General features: G+C 37.0%; 1 protein-coding gene across 3 annotated transcripts in view; it reads right to left on the bottom strand.

Annotated features, from left to right (window-relative positions):
• Positions 1–21866, bottom strand: part of LOC119559655 (protein argonaute-3) — a 336633-nt gene that overhangs the window by 145344 nt on the left and 169423 nt on the right. For all 3 annotated transcript variants that reach the window (XM_037872704.1, XM_037872705.1, XM_037872703.1), the window contains exon 4: positions 6496–6679. In XM_037872704.1, coding sequence (XP_037728632.1) covers positions 6496–6679 — 184 coding nt within the window. The remainder of the gene's footprint in view (positions 1–6495; positions 6680–21866) is intronic.

Raw genomic sequence — 21866 nt, 5'->3', positions numbered from 1 at the left:
CAGACATTACAGTAAACTTCACTGATGTAATCCTTGCAGGCGATCTTAATAATGATATTCTGAGGGAATCTCACCTTACCAGCAACATGGAATCGCTAGGTCTGAAACCAGTGAATCTTTCATTTCCAACCCACTTCAGCAGAACACGTAACACATTATTAGATTTGATTTTTGTGAGTGATGTTAATAAAATATGTTTGTATGATCAGCTAATCGTTCCGTCCTTTTCAAAGCATGACCTTATATACCTGACCTATAACTTTGACCTTAACTACACGGACCATACAATATTTGATCGTGATTTTAATAATATTATACAAATATATACTGCTGAACGAAGCATTTGACTAGTGTGTATGGAACAATATTTACAATCTTCCAACAGTCGATCGTCAACTTAAACTTCTACAACATAATATTAGCCACGTATACGATAGTTTTGTTTCAGTTGAAAGTAAAACAATTCGACCTTCCGAAAAACCATGGTTTACTAATAATATAAAATTGGCAATTATAAAACGTAATGAAGCATACCAGAAGTGGAAAAGATACAAAACACCGCAACATTACAGCATGTTTGTATCTCTGAGAAAAACGGTTACCAAACTAATCGACTCTGCAATATCAAACTTGTTTAGTCAAAAAATTAAAAACTCAACCTCTTCGAGTCAAACATGGAAACAGATTAAAGCTCTAGGAATAGGTAAACAAAAGACATCAGAGGAACTAGATGTTGACATAGATGAACTCAACCTTAAATTAGCAGAATGCCAAGTTCCTGAGGTCACAACCAACACGTACCTGAATTCAGTACCTGAAAACATCTGTTATACTAGGTTTAGATTTCTGTGTGTTGTCCAATGTGATGTTTTAGACAATATTCCTAAAATTAAGTCTAACGCAATTGAACCTGACGATATTCATCCTAAATTTATAAAAATTCTACTTCCTAAACTTATCCCTTACCTTACGCACACATTGCTGGAAAACCGCCAAAATTATCCCAATGCCTAAATCAAACAAAGAATACCGGCTCTCAAAGGTGTTTGAAAATATTGTCGCATCACAAATAAATAATTTTATATCTGTCAATAGCCTCTTAAATGACCATTAATCTGGATTTAGAAAAAATCGTAGCTGCACTTCAGCCATCTTAAAAATAACTGAAGATATTCGTCAACAGACGGACAACTCGTATGTCACCTTCTTACTATTGCTGGACTACAGCAAAGCGTTCGACACAGTAAATCATGAAATCCTGTGCTCAAAACTCAAAAATTTGTATTTCTTCTCCAATACTGCCGTCAAACTTTTGTGTACGTATCTTAAAAATCGTCGCCAATATGTTGTATCGTCAAATATTTGCTCTTCGTTTGCCTATCTGAAACGTGGTGTACCCTAGGGTTCGGTTCTTGGACCACTATTATGCACACTATATATAAATGATCTTCCTTCTGTGCTGTAGAAATGTAATGTCCATTTATATGCTGATAATGTTCAGATGTATGTTAGTCGTCCCTTAAACAGAATTAGTGAGTGTTTAGATATTTGTAGAATGGAGCTTGGAAGAGTAAATGAATGGGCAAAAAACAACGGTCTTGCCATCAATCCATTGAAATCAAAGTGCTTAATCATTTTTAAGAAGAAATTATGCAATATTGAACTATTCCCCCTGATGATTATCAAAACACCAATTGAGTACGTGGAAACCGCCAATAATTTGGGTATCACATTTAATAGAACCTTGAACTGGAGTGACCACGTAAACAAAGCTGTAGGCAAAACATACGGACTAATAAGATCCTTGTCACTATTTAAATGTTCCTTACCTGTTAGTGTACGACTTCTAATTGCGAAGTCTTGTATAATACCCACACTCTTTTATGGTCTAGAGATCTAAGCAAATTGTGATGTAGCAAATCAACATAAGCTGAAAATAGCATACAATAGTATTGCGCGTTTATTTAGTTTGCATAGATCTGACCATGTAACTTAATTTGCTTACAAGATATTTGATATAAGCTTGGCAAATTATATGAAAAGTAGAACAATAATCTTTTTACACAAAGTTATATACACCAGAGAGCCATCGTACTTATTTGAACAATTACAATTCTCCAGATCTACAAGAACAAAGAATATTATCTGCATCCGACACAGGTTTCTACTTTCAAATAGACAATTTTTTATAAATGCGATTAGAACGTGGAACGAGCTTCCCAACTACATAAAAGAAACTTGGAGCGCAACACTATTTAAGACAAAACTTCTCTCAAACCTAAAAAATAGCAGTTCTAGTCTGCTAAAAGGTATATTATCCTACTTATCCCCAAAACCTTTTCCTTAGTTTTTATACCCGTTACTCGTAGAGTAAAAGGGTATACTAGATTCGTCGGAAAGTATGTAACAGGAAGGAAGCGTTTCCGACCCCATAAAGTATATATATTCTTGATCAGGATCACTAGCCGAGTCGATCTAGCCATGTCCGGATGAACGCTGAGATCTCGGAAACTATGAGAGCTAGGCTGTTGAGATTTGGCGTGCAGATTCCTGAGCTTCTTACGCAGCGCAAGTTTGTTTCAGTAGAGTGCCACGCCCACACCAACGCCCACAAACCGCCCAAGACTGTGGCTCCTACAGTTTAGATGCTAGAATAAAAAATTTTAACTGAAATGTATTGTTCTCATCAATACCTATCGATTGACCCAAAAAAAAGTTTGCCACGCCCACTTTAACGCCCACAAACTTAAAAAAATCGTAAATATGAACGCGGATATCTTGGAAAATATCAAAGATAGAGAAATGGGATTTCAGATTTAGATTCCGTGGACTTGAGCGCAGCGCAATTTGGTTACGCGAATATGCCACGCCCACTCTAACGCCCTCAAATCGCCTAAGCCTGCGGCGCCCACAGTTTTCATGCTAGGTACAAAATTTTAATTGAAATGTAATGGTCTCGTCAATACCTGTCTATTGATCTAAAAAACTTTGCCACGCCCACTCTAACGCCCACAACGCTTAAATCTGTCTACCGTCGGTAGGTGGCGCATTTCAATCTCGCTTTGCTGCTTGCATATCTCCATTTTCTCTTGGACCCTTTAGCTGAGTAACGGGTATCTGATAGTCGAGGTACTCGACTATAGCGTTCTTTCTTGTTTTAATTTCGATTTATCTTTATTTGTCATTCTAAATGTAACAATGTATGTCATTAGATTTAAGAACCAATTTTGTCCAAATTTAAATATGTTTACCAGATGTGACTAAAGCTGTAATTTATAAGTTTTAGAACTTGTAGCGTTAGGAAGCCTAAAACAATAAATAATAATAATAATTAAGACATTAACAAATTTCTGAAAAAGAATTAATCCAAGAAAATGAGACCATGGTACAAAAACATGAACACTAACAGCATACACACGTTCTACCATAACTCAAGACGAATTAAGCAGAATTGACCAAATTTAATTTTTATGACCCCGGCTAACACACTAGCACCTCCTGGACCCCACAATCATAAACACGATTCACATCCTAGATTCATGCCCAGTACCCATGCCTTAAGTACCCAATATTAAAAATTAAAATTATAAAATCCCCAAAAATAAAATTCTCAAAAATATCCAATTTAATATACAAGGTGAGTTCCAAAGTAAACAGAACTTTTAAAAAAAGACAACAAATAGTTTTTTCGGCAAAATAAATTTATTTTATTCAAAATAGTCTCCTTCTGCTTTAATACAGCGTTTTGCACGGTCCAAAAGCATGTCGAACGAGTGTTTTAGCTCGTTGCCCGGTATGGCCGCCAGTATGCCGGTGCCAGCCTTTTGAATGGCCTCTACGTCTGCATAACGCTTTCCTTTCATCGGCAAATGCATTTTTCCGAAAAGGTAGAAGTCGCACGGTGCCATATCAGGTGAATAAGGGGAGTGGTTGATGGTTAAAATGTGATTTTTGGTTAAATAGTCATTATCGTGCAACAAACGCCAACTTCCATCTTCGCGATATTCGGGCCGAACACGTTGAATACGGCGCACCAAACGCTTCAAAACTCCAAGGTAGAATACCGCATTAATGTTTTGGCCGGGTGGAACAAATTCTTTGTGGACAATACCCTTGGAATCATAAAAACAAATCAGCATTGTCTTCAATTTTGACTTCTCCAGGCGCGATTTTTTGGGTTTCGGCTCGTCCGGCGCCTTCCATTCAGCACTCTGGCGTTTCGTTTTGGGATCATATTGAAAACACCACGTTTCGTCACCAGTCACAATCTTGTAAAGGAAGTTCGGGTCTTTTTTTGCCTCTTTAATGATGTCCTTCGAATGTTGAATTCTGAGCAATTTTTGGACGTCAGTCAATTTGTGCGGAACAAACCGTGCACACACCTTTTGTAAGCCCAAATGTTCGGTCAAAATGCGATAAATCGATGTTTTGGAGACGTACAATTCTATTTCCATGAATTTCAATGACGATTTCGGCTGATTTTTTATGAAATCACGCACAGTTTCGATGGAATTTTCGGTGATCACGTGGTGGTTGGCCCACATGTTCATCGTCATTTATGTCCTCACGACCACTTTGAAAACATTGAAACGACTCGTGCACTCTGCTACGGGATAGGCAATCATCGCCATAAAATTGTTTCATCAATTGAAACGTTTCGGTAAAAGTTTTAAAACAAAATTTAATGTTGGCTCTTTGTTCGAAGCTCATTTTCTCACCGATGACAAAAACATACTGACACTTAAAACGCAATAACCTCACTTCCAATAGATGAAATGTCATGCAATTTTACTGGAAGTCGATAAACGATAGCAGATTCTAACGCACCAGTTGACATATAGATGGCGCCACTAGAGGGCGCTAGATTCAAAAAGTCCTGTTTACTATGGAACTCACCTTGTAAGCTCAGAAAAAAAAATGTTTATAATTAAGTTTACCTACCAAAATTACGTACTCAAAGGTCCGGCAGCTATCAACACAACCTCCCACGTTAGTCTTAGGTATATAAACTTTACTATCATCTTTAATACAACAATAAATGAATATATGGTTGTTTGCATACATGGAAGAACAAAGTATGGTTTCGATTTTGTATCCTTTCTCAATACGGGTTCGGGAATACGTGAATTACATTGTTAGATTCAGGTCTTAAAATTCATATTTTAGGGAAAGAGCGCAAAAGTGTACGTTTAGACTAACTGAGTTTAACGGCACATAGCATCGATGTGTGTACGGCACAGATTGAACAGAGCTATTCTCCATGCCCTTTAATGGAAAGCTGCCGACCGCTGCAAATGCTGTAATAGGATTTAATTTAATAGTAAACTAGGAAGAACGCCTTAGTCGAGTACCTCGACTATCAGATACCCGTTACTCAGCTAAGGGGACCATAGGGAGATGGAGATATACGAGCAGCAAAGCCAGATTGGAATGCGCCACCTACCTATATGGATATGTGTGCGGCAGACAGATTTAAGCGTTATGGGTGTTAGAGTGAGCGTGGTCAATTTTGGGTCAATCGATAGGTATTGGTAGGAGCAATAAATTTCAGTTAAAATTTTTATTCTAGCATCAAAACTGCAGGAGCCACCGTTTTGGGCGGATTATGGGTGTTACGAAATAAGCTTGCGCTGCGCAAGAAGCTCAGGAATCTACATGCAAAGTCCCAACATTCTAGCTCTTGTAGTTTCCGAGATCTCAGCGTTCATACGGAAATACAGACTGACGGACAGACGGACATGGCTAGATCGACTTGGCTAGTGATCCTGATCAAGAATATCTATACTTTATAGGGTCGGAAACGCTTCCTTCTGCCTGTTACATACTTTCCGACGAGTTTACTCTACAAGTAACGGGTACAAAAACTAATTATATAAAGTGTATTTTTCGCTAGATAGTGACAATAACTCAAACGCGTCAGCTTAACTTATCAAGTTACCTATCGAAAATCACAAAATCGGACGACTTTATCATATAGCTGCCATAGGAACGATCGGAAAATTGGTGGGAAAATAATATGAAACAAATTATAGCTTCGGTGGTTTTTAACATATAACCTCCTACGCTTGGAAATAACATTTTTTAATTAGTTCTGAATTTCGAATTTAATTTGATCAAAATCGGACGACTATATCATATAGGTGCCATAGGAACGATCGGAAAATTGGTAGGAAAATAATATGAAACAAATTATAGCTTCGGTGTTTTTTAACATATAACCTCCTACGCTTGGAAATAACATTTTTTAATTAGTTCTGAATTTCGATTTTAATTTTATCAAAAATCGGACCACTGTATCATACAACTGCCATAGGAACGATCGGTAAATTGGTGGGAAAATAATAAGAAACAAATTATAGCTTCGATGTTTTTTGACATATTATCTATTGGGACTATTGGGAATATCATTTTTTGTATTTTTAAACTTAATAATTATAACTGCAAGGGTATACTTCCTTTCTTGTTTTTAGTTAGTTAATGATTTATTTATCTTACCAGCAACAGAGCTTCCTTGATTGTATGGGTCATGATAGGAGTCGATACCGCAAACCATGACATTTTTAAAAGGTATTTTAACCGTCCATAATGATCCTCCAATTTTACAATTCATTTGTAGAGCAATCTTTTGCACAACAGAACGATTTTTTGATTCGTTTAACAAATTTTTCGCAATTATGACCTGAAAAAATATTGAATACAATTAATACATTTATTTTAATTTTTCTCACGGTAAGGGTATATGACGGTTGGTACAGGAAATTTCATTGTTCAGACAAATTTTTCCAAAAAATACTTGTGCTGGATGCATATATACTCTCGACTTTGTCCACGTTAAAAAAACGGCTTTTAACTGTAGTCGGAAGATTTCAGCACTATTTTTTTCAAAAAATATTTTAAATTGTCAGATTTAAACAAGGAAGAACGCTATAGTCCAGTACCTCGACTATCAGATACCCGTTACTCAGCTAAAGGGACCAAAGTTAAATGGAGATACGCAAGCAGCAAAGCGAGATTGAAATGCGCCACCTATCGGCGGTAGACAGCTTTAAGCGTTATGGGCGTTAGAGTGGGCGTGGCAATTTTTTTTTCGGGTCAATCGATAGGTTTTGACGAGACCAATAAAGTTCAGTTAAAATTTTGTATCTAGCATGAAAATTGTGGGCGCCACCGGTTTGGGCGGTTTGTGGGCGTTAGAGTGGGCGTGGCATATTTGCGTGACAAACTTGCGCTGCGCACAAAGCTACGGAATCTAAATCTGCGATCCCAATTCTCTATCCTTGATAGTTTCCGAGATATCCACGTTCATATTTACGATTTTTTAAAGTTTGTGGGCGGTTTGTGGGCGTAGCATCAAAACTGTAGGAGCCACAGTTTTGGGCGGTTTGTGGGCGTTAGAGTGGGCGTGGCACTCTACTGAAACAAACTTGCGCTGCGTAAGAAGCTCAGGAATCTTCACGCCAAATCTCAATAGCCTAGCTCTCATAGTTTCCGAGATCTCAGCGTTCATCCGGACAGACAGACGGACAGACGGACAGACGGACAGACGGACATGGCTAGATCGACTCGGCTAGTGATCCTGATCAAGAATATATATACTTTATGGGGTCGGAAACGCTTCCTTCTGCCTGTTACATACTTTCCGACGAATCTAGTATACCCTTTTACTCTACGAGTAACGGGTATAAACATGGGTCCGTCGAATATGGGCAACCCTGTATATAAGTCGGAACCAGCCGGATCAAACAACTATATCTTATAGCTCCCATAGGAATAGGAAAAACAAATTTAAAAAAATTATATCTTTGGTGTTTTTTAGCATATAACCTCCTAAGCTTGGAAATAACATTTTTTATTTAGTTTTGAATTTCGAATTAAATTTTATCAAAATCGGAAGACTATATCATATAGCTGCCATAAGAACGATCGGAAAATTGGTCGGAAAATTGGTGGAAAAATAATATGAAACAAATTATAGCTTCGGTGTTCCTTAACATATAACCTCCTACGCTTGGAAATAACATTTTTTAATTAGTTCTGAGTTTCGAATTAAATTTTATCAAAATCAGACGACTATATCATATAGCTGCCATAGGAACGATCGTAAAATCGGTGGAAAAATAATATGAAACAAATTATAGCTTCGGTGTTCCTTAACATATAACCACCTACGCTTGGAAATAACATTTTTTAATTAGTTCTGAGTTTCGAATTAAATTTTATCAAAATCGGACAACTATATCATATAGCTGCCATAGGAACGGTCGTAAAATTGGTGGGAAAATAATATGAAACAAATTATAGCTTCGGTGTTTTTCAACATATAACCTCCAACGCTTGGAAATAACATTTGTTAATTAGTTCTGAGTTTCGAATTTAATTTTATCAAAATCGGACGACTATATCATATAGCTACCATAGGAACGATCGTAAAATTGGTGGGAAAATAATATGAAACAAATTATAGCTTCGGTGGTTTTTAACATATAACCTCCAACGCTTGGAAATAACATTTTTTAATTAGTTCTGAATTTCGAATTTAATTTTATCAAAATCGGACGACTATATCATATAGCTGCCATAGGAACGATCGGAAAATTGGTAGAAAAATAATATGAAACATATTATAGCTTCGGTGTCTTTTGACATATTATCTTATACTATTGGGAATATAATTATTTGTGTTTTTAAATTTAATAATTATAGCTGCAAGGGTATATAAGCTTCGGCTTGCCGAAGCTAACTTCGTTAACACAGTTGGTCTGTGCAGCTGTAAACACATTTTTTTACTGGTTTACTAGTGTGTATTTTTGAGTTATTTTGTCTTTAATTTTTCAATCCATCCTATAGCAGCTAAATGACAAAGAAGTCAGATTTTTAATAAATTGAAATCCTTATTCTGAAATATCAAGATTTTTCGTAATTCTGAAAGATATGATTAAAAATAACGAAGATAACGAAGACAAATTTTTCCAAAAAATACTTGTGCTGGATGCATATATACTCTCGACTTTGTCCACGTTAAAAAAACGGCTTTTAACTGTAGTCGGAAGATTTCAGCACTATTTTTTTCAAAAAATATTTTAAATTGTCAGATTTAAACAAGGAAGAACGCTATAGTCCAGTACCTCGACTATCAGATACCCGTTACTCAGCTAAAGGGACCAAAGTTAAATGGAGATATGCAAGCAGCAAAGCGAGATTGAAATGCGCCACCTATCGGCGGTAGACAGCTTTAAGCGTTATGGGCGTTAGAGTGGGCGTGGCAAAGACCAGTACAGTTCAGTTAAAATTTTGTATCTAGCATGAAAATTGTGGGCGCCACAGGCTTGGGCGGTTTGTGGGCGTTAGAGTGGGCGTGGCATATTTGCGTAACAAACTTGCGCTGCGCACAAGGCTACGGAATCTAAATCTGAGATCCCAATTCTCTATTCTTGATAGTTTCCGAGATATCCACGTTCATATTTACGATTTTTGGAAGTTTGTGGGCGGTTTGTGGGCGTAAAAGTGGGCGTGGCAAACTTTTTTTTTTATCAATCGATAGGTATTCATGAGAACAATACATTTCAGTTAACATTTTTATTCTAGCATCAAAACTGTAGGAGCCACAGTTTTGTGCGGTTTGTGGGCGTTAGAGTGGGCGTGGCACTCTACTGAAACAAACTTGCGCTGCGTAAAAAGCTCAGGAATCTGCACGCCAAATCTCAACAGCCTAGCTCTTATAGTTTCCGAGATCTCAGCGTTCATCCGGACAGACGGACAGACGGACATGGCTAGATCGACTCAGCTAGTGATCCTGATCAAGAATATAAATACTTTATGGGGTCGGAAACGCTTCCTTCTGCCTGCTTCATACTGTCCGACGAATCTAGTATACCCTTTTACTCTACGAGTAATGGGTATAAAAAGAATTAGACTTAAAAAAAATACTTTTCCCCTTTTGCACCGTTCGCCAATTTTTACCGTTATTTCATAACCACGTTTGCCTTTTGCCCATTTTTCCCAGTCGCCTTTGCGCTTTTGCAATTGTTTCCTTGCCCGCTTGTCCAGTAACCCTGGCCATTTTTAACAAACCGTCATTACTAAAACGACTTCAATTATATAATAAATGGCGGAAATTGGTCTGAGGAAATGCCGTGAATAACATCCACATTTGTATTTGGAACATTTTAACATTTTTCAAACTTACCTTTTGCATACAGGATGATTTGTAAATAAAAATTAGTTTTGCCATTTTAAGAAAATGTTAATTTATGTTTAAAGAACGGAAAATAAAATTTGAATGGGACAGTTTTAAGGTTACGAGTGGGGTAAGAGGTCGACTCGTGAAATCTCGTATGTGGCGTCACGTCAAAAATTCCAAATAATTATAGGCGATTTCTCTTATTTTGCCGATAATGTATCTCCAATAATGTTATCAAGAATTCGCTCAATTCGTGAAAAAAATAAAATGCGTTTATAGAAGTCTGGCAATGCTGGCATGTACTTTAGTGTCATCTCGCTCTTACGAAGATGAATTGTAATTTCCTTTTAAGTTAGTTGCAAATAAACACTTCATGTGAACGCACGCACGGCGGCTTCAAATTCAAGATTTGCCAGCTCAATAGGTTATGGGCCCAGGCACGGTTAAATCGCAAGTGTTTAAAAGGTTAGAAGACAATAACTATGATTCGTGGAGCATACCGATGCGATCTGTGTTGGTGCATTCTGGATTGTGTAACGTCGGGAGACTTGACTGCTACAAATGCACCTGAAGACGTCGATTGGAGTGCTCTAGACCAAAAGACTTTGGCGACAATTACATTAAGTGTAAAAAAATTGCAGTTGGCCGACATCCAAAATGGTTAAGCTTTGCCAGAAGCATGGGGAATGCTTCCGGTACGGAAGGTACAGATGTACAAAAAGTTGCTTGGAAAGCGAATGGGACAAGGCCAAAATATATCCAGTTTTATTAATGAATTCCTGGAAGTTTTGGATGGTCTAATTTCAGTTGAAAAGAGGAGCTACGGACAATTGTTTTACTGTCGAGCCTTCCAGAATAATTCGTAAATTTCGTAGTGGCTATCGTGACCAGGGATGAATTGCCTTCGTTAGAGACATTAAGGTCAAAAGAGAGGGCGAACGAAAGGGAATTGCAGATGAGCAGGATGACAATACCAAGGCGTTTGACGCCACACAGATCAAAAATTCATATACGAAGATGAATAGGTAGAAGAATGTAAGCAATATCGTTTTTTTCAAATGTGGTGAGTGTGGACGAGTTAAGTCCCAGTGTCCACATGCGGTTGAAAGAAACAACCATATTCGCACGCCGACCAACAGTGGACCGAACTGACAGTGCAGCTTGATAAATTCGTTGGAAGCTGGCAATTATAGAAACTCGATGTGGTCTTTGGACAGTGGGGCGTCAAGCCATATGTGTTGTGAAAGAGAGCTTTTCACTGATTTCGAAAAACACACAGAGATGATCGGTTTTGCCAATGCTGGTTTTCTTGAATCTGAAGGAAAAGGCTGTGAAGTTGCGGCCTGAGCTGTGTATATTAACCTTAAAGAACGTGATTTATGTTCCAAGAACGCATTGCAATTTTATGTCAGTCGGCAATGCGGTGAAATACAGGTGCACGGTGATTTTCAAAACGCAAAGGTTCTGCAAGACGGCGAATGCATTGTCAGTGCCAACAGAATTGGCAATCTATGCTTGTTTCAAAGCACAAACAGCAAGTGTTTTTCAGCCACTGCACACTGGGCCAGTCGATCCGATTTTTGGCCAAAAATACGTTTTTTTTTAGGAAAATGACCAGACCGAGTATGGAGTCCTTTTTAAAATACATTAAACTAATTTATGCCAAAGTTTCAACGAATTCGGGCAAGTAGTTTTCTTTTACCGTATTTTTAAAGTAAAAAATTAATCAAATATTGATGGAAATGAAAAAAATCTAGAAGTCAAAGATGCCGATGTAGCTGTTCCACTTCTTCACAAAACTTTTATAAGTCATTATTTTCAACAAGTAAAAAATATAAAATAGCTCGTATGTGTTACTTGTTTTTTTAAGGTTTTTTTTAGCATATGAGTACTTTGCTTTTCGAGTGCTTTTGAGTGCCATTCCCAAATGGAGTCATTACATCAAAAATAAATTCTTTGATTAATTTACTAAAATCGCTCATCGCCGACTTGATGCGGTTTTATCTTAGTTTTCAGTAATTTTAGTTTTAAATGATGGCTTAATTTGAAGTCGAACAATTTTGATGAGCTTTACTAAGAATGCCCAAAAGTATGCCGTATTTGTTTTCTTCAGGTTTTAATGTACGTTGTGCGCGCCAATATTTGATTTTAGTTTGCCTAACATCTAAAATCTTCTTTTTTCATTCATTCCCGCTTCTTTTATTTCTGAAACCAATCGAAAACAAACGAATAAATATCGATATTTCGAAAAGAGAAATATAAACTTTTCATTCATAAGGGAGGACTTAAGTATGCCTAAAGGTACGCTGCATTTCTTGACCTTCCTTCGGATGAGAACTAAAATATATTATACAAATATAAATGTAGCATAAATAAATACGTAGTCGAAGGCCTCGTAGCTAGCACTACACCCCCTATGTTAGTATTAGTTTTGTAAACTTTACTATGATGTTAAATAAATAAATAAATAAATAACTGAAGCATACTTTTGTGATGACTTCAGAAATTGTCAAATTAACGTTAAACAAATTAAAAAACAATATGTTACAAACAATTTATTTATAATAATTTGATTTTAAGAATCTAAAGAGATAACAAGAAAACAAAAATAGAACATTTTGTTAGGTCGATTATTAAATAAACGTTAAAGTGGGAGCCTCCGAAAGTAGCAATTTTTAACGGTTTATAAATCTTTAACGACATAATATTTTATAGTGGTGTTCATTTTTTTAAATTTGTTTTCTCTCATACTTAATCGTGTATGAAAATGGATTGAGTGCGTCTTCTATTTATTTTTTTAAGAATACAAAACCGAAAAGTATGTAAAATTTTCCGATTTTGGCTTGTATTATCTATACCATATAAAATTCCAATAAATTTTACTTTTAGTTCGTTGAAAAGTTCAATCTTTTAAGAGAAACACGCAAAAAACTGCATTCTTCTAACTATCCAGGAAAGAAATTACAGATTTTTAGCCAAAAAATTAACTTTCTGGCCCAGTGTGCACTGTAATTGACGGCATTTTATTGCACAAGAGATAGTGTCACCTTAATTGTTCTAGTCTGAGGGAAATTGTTTCGAAAGGCATTGTGCGTGGTGTAGAAAATTTGATTCTTGCACAGAATGTCAAGTGCAGGACTTGCATACTGAGCAAAATCCTCCAACAACTTCCCACACAATCGCTGGCGGGATCAAAGTATTTCCTGACGTTAATTAATGACAACCCAGGAGAATTTTTGTGTATTTGGTTGAACAGCAGACAGATAGAAAGCTTAGATGTCTTCGCACGGACAACGGAAGAGGGTTCGTCAAGAAAGAGTTCGATGACTTTCTTCGTCATCATGGTATCTATAGGCAGACCGCAGCAGAATGGAGTTGCTGAAAGGGCTAATAGGCAGTCAGGGTTATGCGAATCCTTATGGGCTGAGGCTGTTAACACAGCTGTTTATTTACGAAATCGTTCTCCTACCACCGCATTGAATTGCATGACCCCAATAGAAGCGTGGACTGGTAAGATACCTTGTATAAATCATCTAAAGGTTTTTGGTTCTATTGTAGTTGCTCTGGACAAGGGTTCACGAAAAGGAAGCAAGTTTTACCCAATAGGTAAGGAGTATACAATGGTTGAATACTCGGTGGGGGTCAAAGGTTATCGTCTGTACGATTCAACTACTCGACTAGCAGAAGAAAAAAGATATGTCCTATTTGATGAAAATCATGATGCAGTAGATGACGATCTTTTCCCGGAGGCGGATAAGATTGACGGTCGCGATTCTAGCAAAACTGGTGGAAATGACAGCTCTATTGAAAGTTTCGATTAGTTGGAGAGGGCGTCAGAAACTGACGAAAAGGATAAGGACAAAAAAAGATGACAATTATTGAAGAAAAAGATAGGCCGAAGTTCATTCGGACTGATAAGCCTGGTCGTCCCAAATAGCAATACAACGTCCTAGGTGCCTTAGTGTCAAAAGATGTCCCAATACCATGAACATATAAAGAGGCTATTAGCAGCCCATATGCATCCGAATGGCGTGATGCTATGCAAAGGAAATACGATTCTCTTCTCGCAAACCAGACCTGGCAGATGGCCGATTTACCAAGAAATCAGCGTGCGATCGAATGCAAATGGGTATTCAACGATAAGCGCGTCAAGGATGGTCAAATAAAATGCTTCAAGGCCTGTCTGGCTGCAAAAGAATGCTCCCAGCAGTACGGCGTTAACTATCAAGAAACTTTCTCTACATGTGTGGACAAAGGTTCACTAAACCTTTTCTAGGACACGGAGATAGAACGTGAAGGAGAGCTAGGAGCAATGGGTCATTCGCTGTATATAAAAGATCTACTGCAATCTCACGGCATTGAACATTGCAGACAGGCGGCCACACCATTGGATACAGGTTTCCACGTAGCTTGCATTAGCGATCAGTGCGAAAAGATTGATCCAACTCTATATAAGTCTGCTATTGGCGAGCTAATGTGGCTTTCACTTACAACCAGGCCGGACACTTTCCCTTCCGTTTTCAATCTGGCTCAACGGAATCAGGATCCACATACCGAACACCTGGCCGGTATCAAGCAAGGCATCTCACATCAACAGTGGACATGAAACTACACTACAGACAGTGTGGTAAAACCCTTTTTTGGACGCGGATCGGGCTGGTGACAAAGTCGACAGGAAGTCATGTACCGGGTACATAACCTTCCTAGCTGGAGGTCCAATTTCTTGGCGATCTGAAAAGCAGCGAAGTGTCGCCCTTAGCAGTGCAGAAGCGGAGTATATGGCGCTATCATCAGCTTGCAAGGAGGCCATTCTGAAGCGCAGACTTATAAACGAAATTGGTCGCGGAGACGTCAAGACTCCAATCATCCTGTACGGCGACAATTTAAGTTCCCAAGCTCTGGCCATTCATCATTCATCATTACAGAACAAAACATATTGATATACGCTATCATTTTGTAAGACAAGTTGTCAAAGAAGGTCAAGATTCATTAAAGTATGAATGTACTAATAAAATGATTGCTGATATTTTGATCAAAAATCTCCCAAAGAAGAAACATTTAGAATATACAGAGATGTTACAATTAAATTCGATTTTCATTTTTGTAAAGATGCAAGCATTGAGGAAGGGTATAGAAAATAAAATGCGTTTATAGAAGTCTGGCAATGCTGGCATGTACTTTAGTGTCATCTCGCTCTTACGAAGATGGTGCATCGATAATGTATGATAATTGTATTTTCCTTTTAAGTTAGTTGCAAATAAACTCTTCGTGTGAACGCACGCACGGCGGCTTCAATTATGAGATTTCGCGGGTCAATATTTCGTTCGTGAGACAATTTTAACAAAAAGGTGAAGCAAAAATTTAAAAACTATTAAATTTAAAAGTTATTCAACAGAGCCAGAGCAAAGATTTGTGGAAAGCCTAGTCAGTTAAATATATACACGTATTAATAAGATCTTTTTCAACAGTTCTTGGTACTGCACGCCTGCAGGAAGTCAGTGCAGATGAAAACGGATATCTAATACAAGCCTTATCCAAAAAGCCCATTATTGTGGGACTTGACCCACAAGAAGCACCAATGCCACACCGTCAAATTCGCAGAATAGTGGAAGTGCTGGAGATAATCCAATCGAGAAGCCCATTGGGAAGGAGCATGACGAGTGGGACTTCGCTCCCTACATCCTGCCGGACGCGTACGCAAAGTATGTTCTGACCAAAAGAATTTTGTTACGTTGTATGTATATTATTATCTTTTTAGCAGAGCCACCAGTCGTACGACCTCTGATGAGCTCTTGTTTGTAGAATCGCAGGACTCCATTTCCACCAGCTACTTGGCTGCTAATGCGGAGCTGGAGGACGCGTTGGTTTCTATGGGGAGAAGGAAAAAAGTACGCTTGCTAAGGGAGAACTGGAGAAGCTAGAACCCAGAACTGAAGTAGACATTTTTTTAAGTGTACACATGTATTGCATTATTAAAAAAAAGAAAACTAAATATTTTTCACGTCTGCATAGAGTTTTAGTGTGTTATCAGTTCGTCACCTTACCCTACAACTTTTAAAAGTGAAAAAAAATATTAAATATATTAATATATAAATAATATGTTTACGCCAAGAACTGTAGTATTAAACACTGCAGGGATTTTACAATCGAACTTTTACAGAAATATGCTCAATATATGTCAGCAACTTTCTGTTTTTAAACTTTTGAAAAATATTAATTTTTGGAAAGGTGTCATTCAAGTAACGATTCGTTTGTCGTTATACCCTACACTCCCCTACTTTATATTTCAAACTTCTGACTGATATCATTTTACCCTTTTCAAGGGTATAAAAACTAATCGTTCTTCACTGTATCGTATACTTCTCAAGTTTTTTCCGTCATTTTCATAAAGTCGACAATGGTATTCTTAAGCATCATTGCCACATGGGCCGTTCTTTTACAATCCGAATGATATCGCAAAAAATATTGTTTGAAATTTTTAAATTGCTTGCAACATTTTTTATCATACTAATAAGAAAGCTTCATCGCTGGAATAGTAGAACGAAGGTACGAACAACACGGGAGTATTTTCGAGGTGTGGCGCGACGTGCGTGGGTGTTTGTTGTGACACTTGGAAAATTGAACTGCTTAAGCATAACTTAACTAAAGCGCTCCAAAGCGGAGCGGAGATGTAGGGGAGCGAGTGCGATCGAACAAGATGAAGCATCTGGAGAAAACTGCCGCTCGACACTGCCTGCAGAAATTAAACGCCTGTTTGGCGTGAACAGTCTTCACTCACTCCCCACCTTGCGAGGACACCCGTAGCGAGAACCTCAGGAAACTAGGCTCAGGAGCATGACGGATGCGAAAATCGGTCGTCCGTATGTAGGAGACTGTTGTGGCTCTTTCCACACTTGTGCCAGTGATGACCACTGCGGCAAGAGTCTTTGAAAAGATTGTGAGCCTTGTATATATGTAAGTCATATGACACATTATTTAGGGGTACTTACCCAATATATAAACAACTTTGAGCCGAGAGTCATTCTCCAAATAACTCTGTCTGACTCCGAAATAAGTCCGTGGACAGCTATTTCTCTCAACTACGCCTCAAAATTATTATACTCAAAAAAATACTGTAAACATCCTAGCCGAAATTGTAAACATCAGAGTCTCAGAGTGGGCCCTGAAGTTCGCTAACGTAAACACAAGATCCCTAAAGCAGTCCCTAAAGCCCGCTAACGTAAACACAAGATCCTCAAAGCGATCCCTAAACTCCGGAGATTGCTCCGGACGAATTTTAATTTCAAATTTAATTGCCCAATTGAGTCATTTTCTTTATCAATTTAGAGATAAACAATTTTTAGATAAATTGTAATAGTGAATGAGTGAAGTTAAAAAAAATTATTTTTTTATATTCACTAGTGAGAAAGTTAATTGGCGCCAACTAGTGGCCGCATGACTAAAATTCTAAAACGAGGCTTTAAAGAAAAACCTAAAAAATTGTAAAGTGAAAAAAGCATTAGTAAGGTGAAAATTAATAAATGTATCCCCTTAAAATGATCAAAAAAATTAAGGTGGAAAATAATTAATGTTATAGTTATGTAAAAATCTCCAAATTAAAAATAGCGATGGTAACGAAAAAATTCACTGCTCTAGACAATTAAACAAAATAAAAAATTAAAGACAAAATTAAACAAATAAAAAACAGGCTGAAAGGCAATCAATCGCCAAATAAAAACAGTTTCAAAGAAGGAAGACCCAAAACTTTTAAATCGAAAAAACAAAAAGTGAAGGACAAACCCCAAAGGGATCATCAATCAAGAGAAGGACGACCCCAAAACAGGATCATCAAGCAACCGGAAAACAAATAGAGAAGACGATTCGTGAGCGATACATTTTTTTTATAATAATATAAGAATTTTGTAGAAGGGAAATTATAAACCAAAGTGGAAGATTCATTTCTGATTTCGTAAGTAAGTAAGTGTAAATTTGGAATTGAGTCCATTAAAAAAAGAGGAGATTGTGAAAATATAAAAGGTTGAAGATTATCAGATAGAGATTATTGATCGCAATATTAAATCCATAATGCATTATCATGGTATGGTTAATAGAAAATGTACTCTATAAATCAATAAAACTTTTACGGCCAATGGTAGGAATAAACCAATAACAAAAGAAATGAACGAAAATCATAGAAAGACAGCTCTCAGAGTTTTCATTACCGGCCTTAATGGCCAAATTTCGGACACCATTTTCTCAATGAATCCTCCTGACTTTCCAAATGCAATGGTAATTGTTTAAGTTTAAAGTCAAAGCAACAGCATGAGGGCTCATTTCGCAAATAGTTTCTCAACTTCTTAGAGAAAGTATAACGAGCCAAACTCGGGTGGAAATGGACAAAAACATTTAAACCAAAAAGCAAGACAATAAAACAATAATTTTAACAACCAGATAAACAATAATTTAAGGTTTAACCAAGACAACAATCAGAACAAAAATTCTTATAGTAATTATAATCAAATTAAAAATAACTCCTGGAACCCGGGCAGGTTTAATTAACAAGATCAGTGGAAGATTTGTAGGCAGCCACAAAATAAGCCAGAGCCAATGGACATAGACGATTCTACACAGATTCAGAATAGGGCCAATAAGGGCCTAATAGGCCCTATAATCAAGACAACAACAAACATCAAAATAACAATTACAATCAGAACAAGTGGGATCAAACCAAAATAAATGAAACCCAGAACACTCAGCAAGGTCAAGAAGAAAGAAAAGGGTACCAACTGGAACTGTTAACCACCGGCTAACAAGACGATAAGATTGAACAATAGTGAGGAGCACAATTTTTTTGACAAAAGTCAGGAGTAGGGTTACCCTGCCTCATAAGAAGTGATAGTAAAATAAATAAAAAGTTCAAAATATTAATTGACACTGGGGCAACCTCGTGCTATGTTAAAAGAGGAATTTATAAAAATTGAAATGAGCTTCCATTATATAAAAGAGTATCCACATTAAATGGATACTCAATAATTAAATACTGTCATATAATATTTGATACACGATATACATTTTATAAAATAGAAGGGTTAGATTCTAATTTACTAATTGGCTATAACCTTTTAAAAAAGTAATAGCTGTGAATGATACAGCTAAAGGAGTAATTAAATACAACGGAAAGGAAGAAAAATTAAATTACGACAACGGGAACATTTTAAACCAACTTTCCTTAACAGTAGAAACACCATTCTTCCATTCAAGGAATTTATATTATTGAATATTATCAATGAAGAGCATTCAAAAATAGATATGCAGATCCCTTTTAGGAGAGATATTCGCGGTTAAATAAATACCGAAAATTATAGAGCTATTTACAGCAAACAGTATCCTTATGCTCTATCAGATTTTTTAAACTCTGAAATTAGTCGAATGCTAAATGAAGAAATTATAAGCCAAGTAGAAGTCTACTAGTGGTACCAACAAAGGGTTTCAACGAAGAAACTCAGACTCGTAATTCATTATAAAAAACGTAATAAAAATACTGTACCTGATAGATATCCAATGCAGGACCGGTGATTTTGTAAGATCTTGAAAAAGCTAAATACTTTTCCGCAATTGATTTGGTTTCTGGATTCTCATGAATGAAACAAACTATCAGAAAACCTCATTCTCAATAAACAATGGGAAATACGAATTCCTAAGAATGCCTTATATATATGAATGACATATATTATGCCCAAAATCTTATCATTACTTGTATAGATTCTTATTCAAAATACTGAGTAGCTAAAGAAATTTCGAATAAACTAAATATAGAAAACGAAGTTTTAGAAATTTTGCAACAATTTCTATTAGCCAAAACACTGATGATAGATAATGAGCCAAGTGTTTCTTCATCCCAATTTTTGCACTAAGAGACGGAATATATTTTTTTTTAAGTTTTATTTTCGCAAGGGATCTCACGGCCACTCCTCCCGCCCAACCGACCGAGGGGCGCTGCCGTGTGTCGTACAGCACGAATTCGCGAGATGAGAGACGCTTAGAAAAAGTAAGATATAGTTCAAGGAAAAAAAGGAGGATCTAAATCTGTTTGAGAAAATGTAATATTAATAGTTTTAAGAGAGGCAGAGAGTCCGATTTTGAGATAATATGATGAAGTCTATTATAGTCAGAACATAATACTCTGAAAGGCAAGGCTCATGCAAGTCATAGTTCGATTTTAATGATTTAAAATTAGGAGAATGTGATTTCTTTTTAATCTGCATGGAACAGAAAAGTTTAGCTGGCTAGGGAGGGTAAGTTAACTAGGAGTAATCTACTAGAATAAGAAGGTAAAATCAGGCTTGCATTCCAGTTTAGCCGCCTTAGAGCAAATAGCAAAAATTTATTCTGTACAGACTCGATACGATCAACATAAATTCCCTATTGGGTGCTTCAGACGGGAGATCCATACTCAAGTATCGGGCGAGCAAGGGAAATAAATAAGGTCTTTGTAATATAAGGATCATTAAATTAGGTTCAACACCTTTAAATAAAGTCAGCGCACCCCTAGCTTTATTCACCAAGAACGCCAAAATCGTTTACTAGAGTTATTCTATCCAATGAACCATCACTCAGCGTGTATGTCGCATATTGAGAATTGACTCGACAAAAAGTCATAACCTTACACTTAGACCCATTAAAATGTAGTAAATTGCCATAGCACCATGTTTGAAAATTGTTTAAATCGGATTGTAGTTTGGACTGGCAAGAAGTATCCTTGTACTGCAGGCATAATTTAACATCACCTGCGTACATTAGTACACCAGAATGAGTTATAACTGAGGAAAGGTCATTTATAAATAAAGTAAAAAATAGCGGCGCGAGGTGGCTTGTGGGACACCGGAGGTAACGTGGAGTATACAAGAGAGAGAATTGTTAAAAAGTACTCTTTGTGTTCTGCAATTCAGATAACTTCAGATCCATCTTTAAAGATCAACAGGGAACCCTAATAAATCCAGTTTTTTAATCAGAAATAACATTAATAACTGAGTCAAATGCTTTACTAAAGTAGGTGTAAATGGTGTCTGTTTATAGATGATTTTTAAATCCCCTTATTACAAATGATGTAAGCTCCAAAAGATTAAACCCGATTTGACACGGAGATATAACTGACCTACAGAGGTGCTGTACTAAGGGGAGTGGGGAGTAATAATATTTTCAAAGAGCTTTGGGTTCGCTGACAATTAAGAGATACCTCTATACTTAGATGTTTCCATTGCAATTACAAATGATTCCTTCCACATATTGGAAAATTTTTAAGATTCTAACGATAAGGTAAATAATTTGAGAAGGAGCTTGCATAACGGAAACAGAAAAAAATAAGTTAAGAGTAGCACAGTAGCTACGACGGACAACGCACAAAAGAAAACAATAGAAATCACAGAAACAACATTTAGAGAAAGAGTATGCGGGAGAACGGAAGCGTAATGCAGTTAATGTCCATGCAGAAAACAACAACACAAAATGTCACTGCAGCTTCTACAGCAGTGGTCGGCACACACATACCATCACAAGTTTGCCTTGCATTAGTGTGAGTGTAAAAAACACGAAGTAGGCGCGCAGCGCACTGAAATTCTCTGCCGCAGCACCAAAAAAGTGCGCCGAAGCTGAGAAAAAAAAGACCCGAACATCTACGTTATACGTGAGCGAGCAGAGGATGGGCAGA

Source organism: Drosophila subpulchrella, unplaced genomic scaffold (genome assembly GCF_014743375.2).
Source record: "Drosophila subpulchrella strain 33 F10 #4 breed RU33 unplaced genomic scaffold, RU_Dsub_v1.1 Primary Assembly Seq28, whole genome shotgun sequence".
Classification (NCBI taxonomy): domain Eukaryota; kingdom Metazoa; phylum Arthropoda; class Insecta; order Diptera; family Drosophilidae; genus Drosophila; species Drosophila subpulchrella.
Note: the sequence above shows the minus strand (reverse complement) of the source record. Positions and strands in the feature narration are given on the sequence as shown.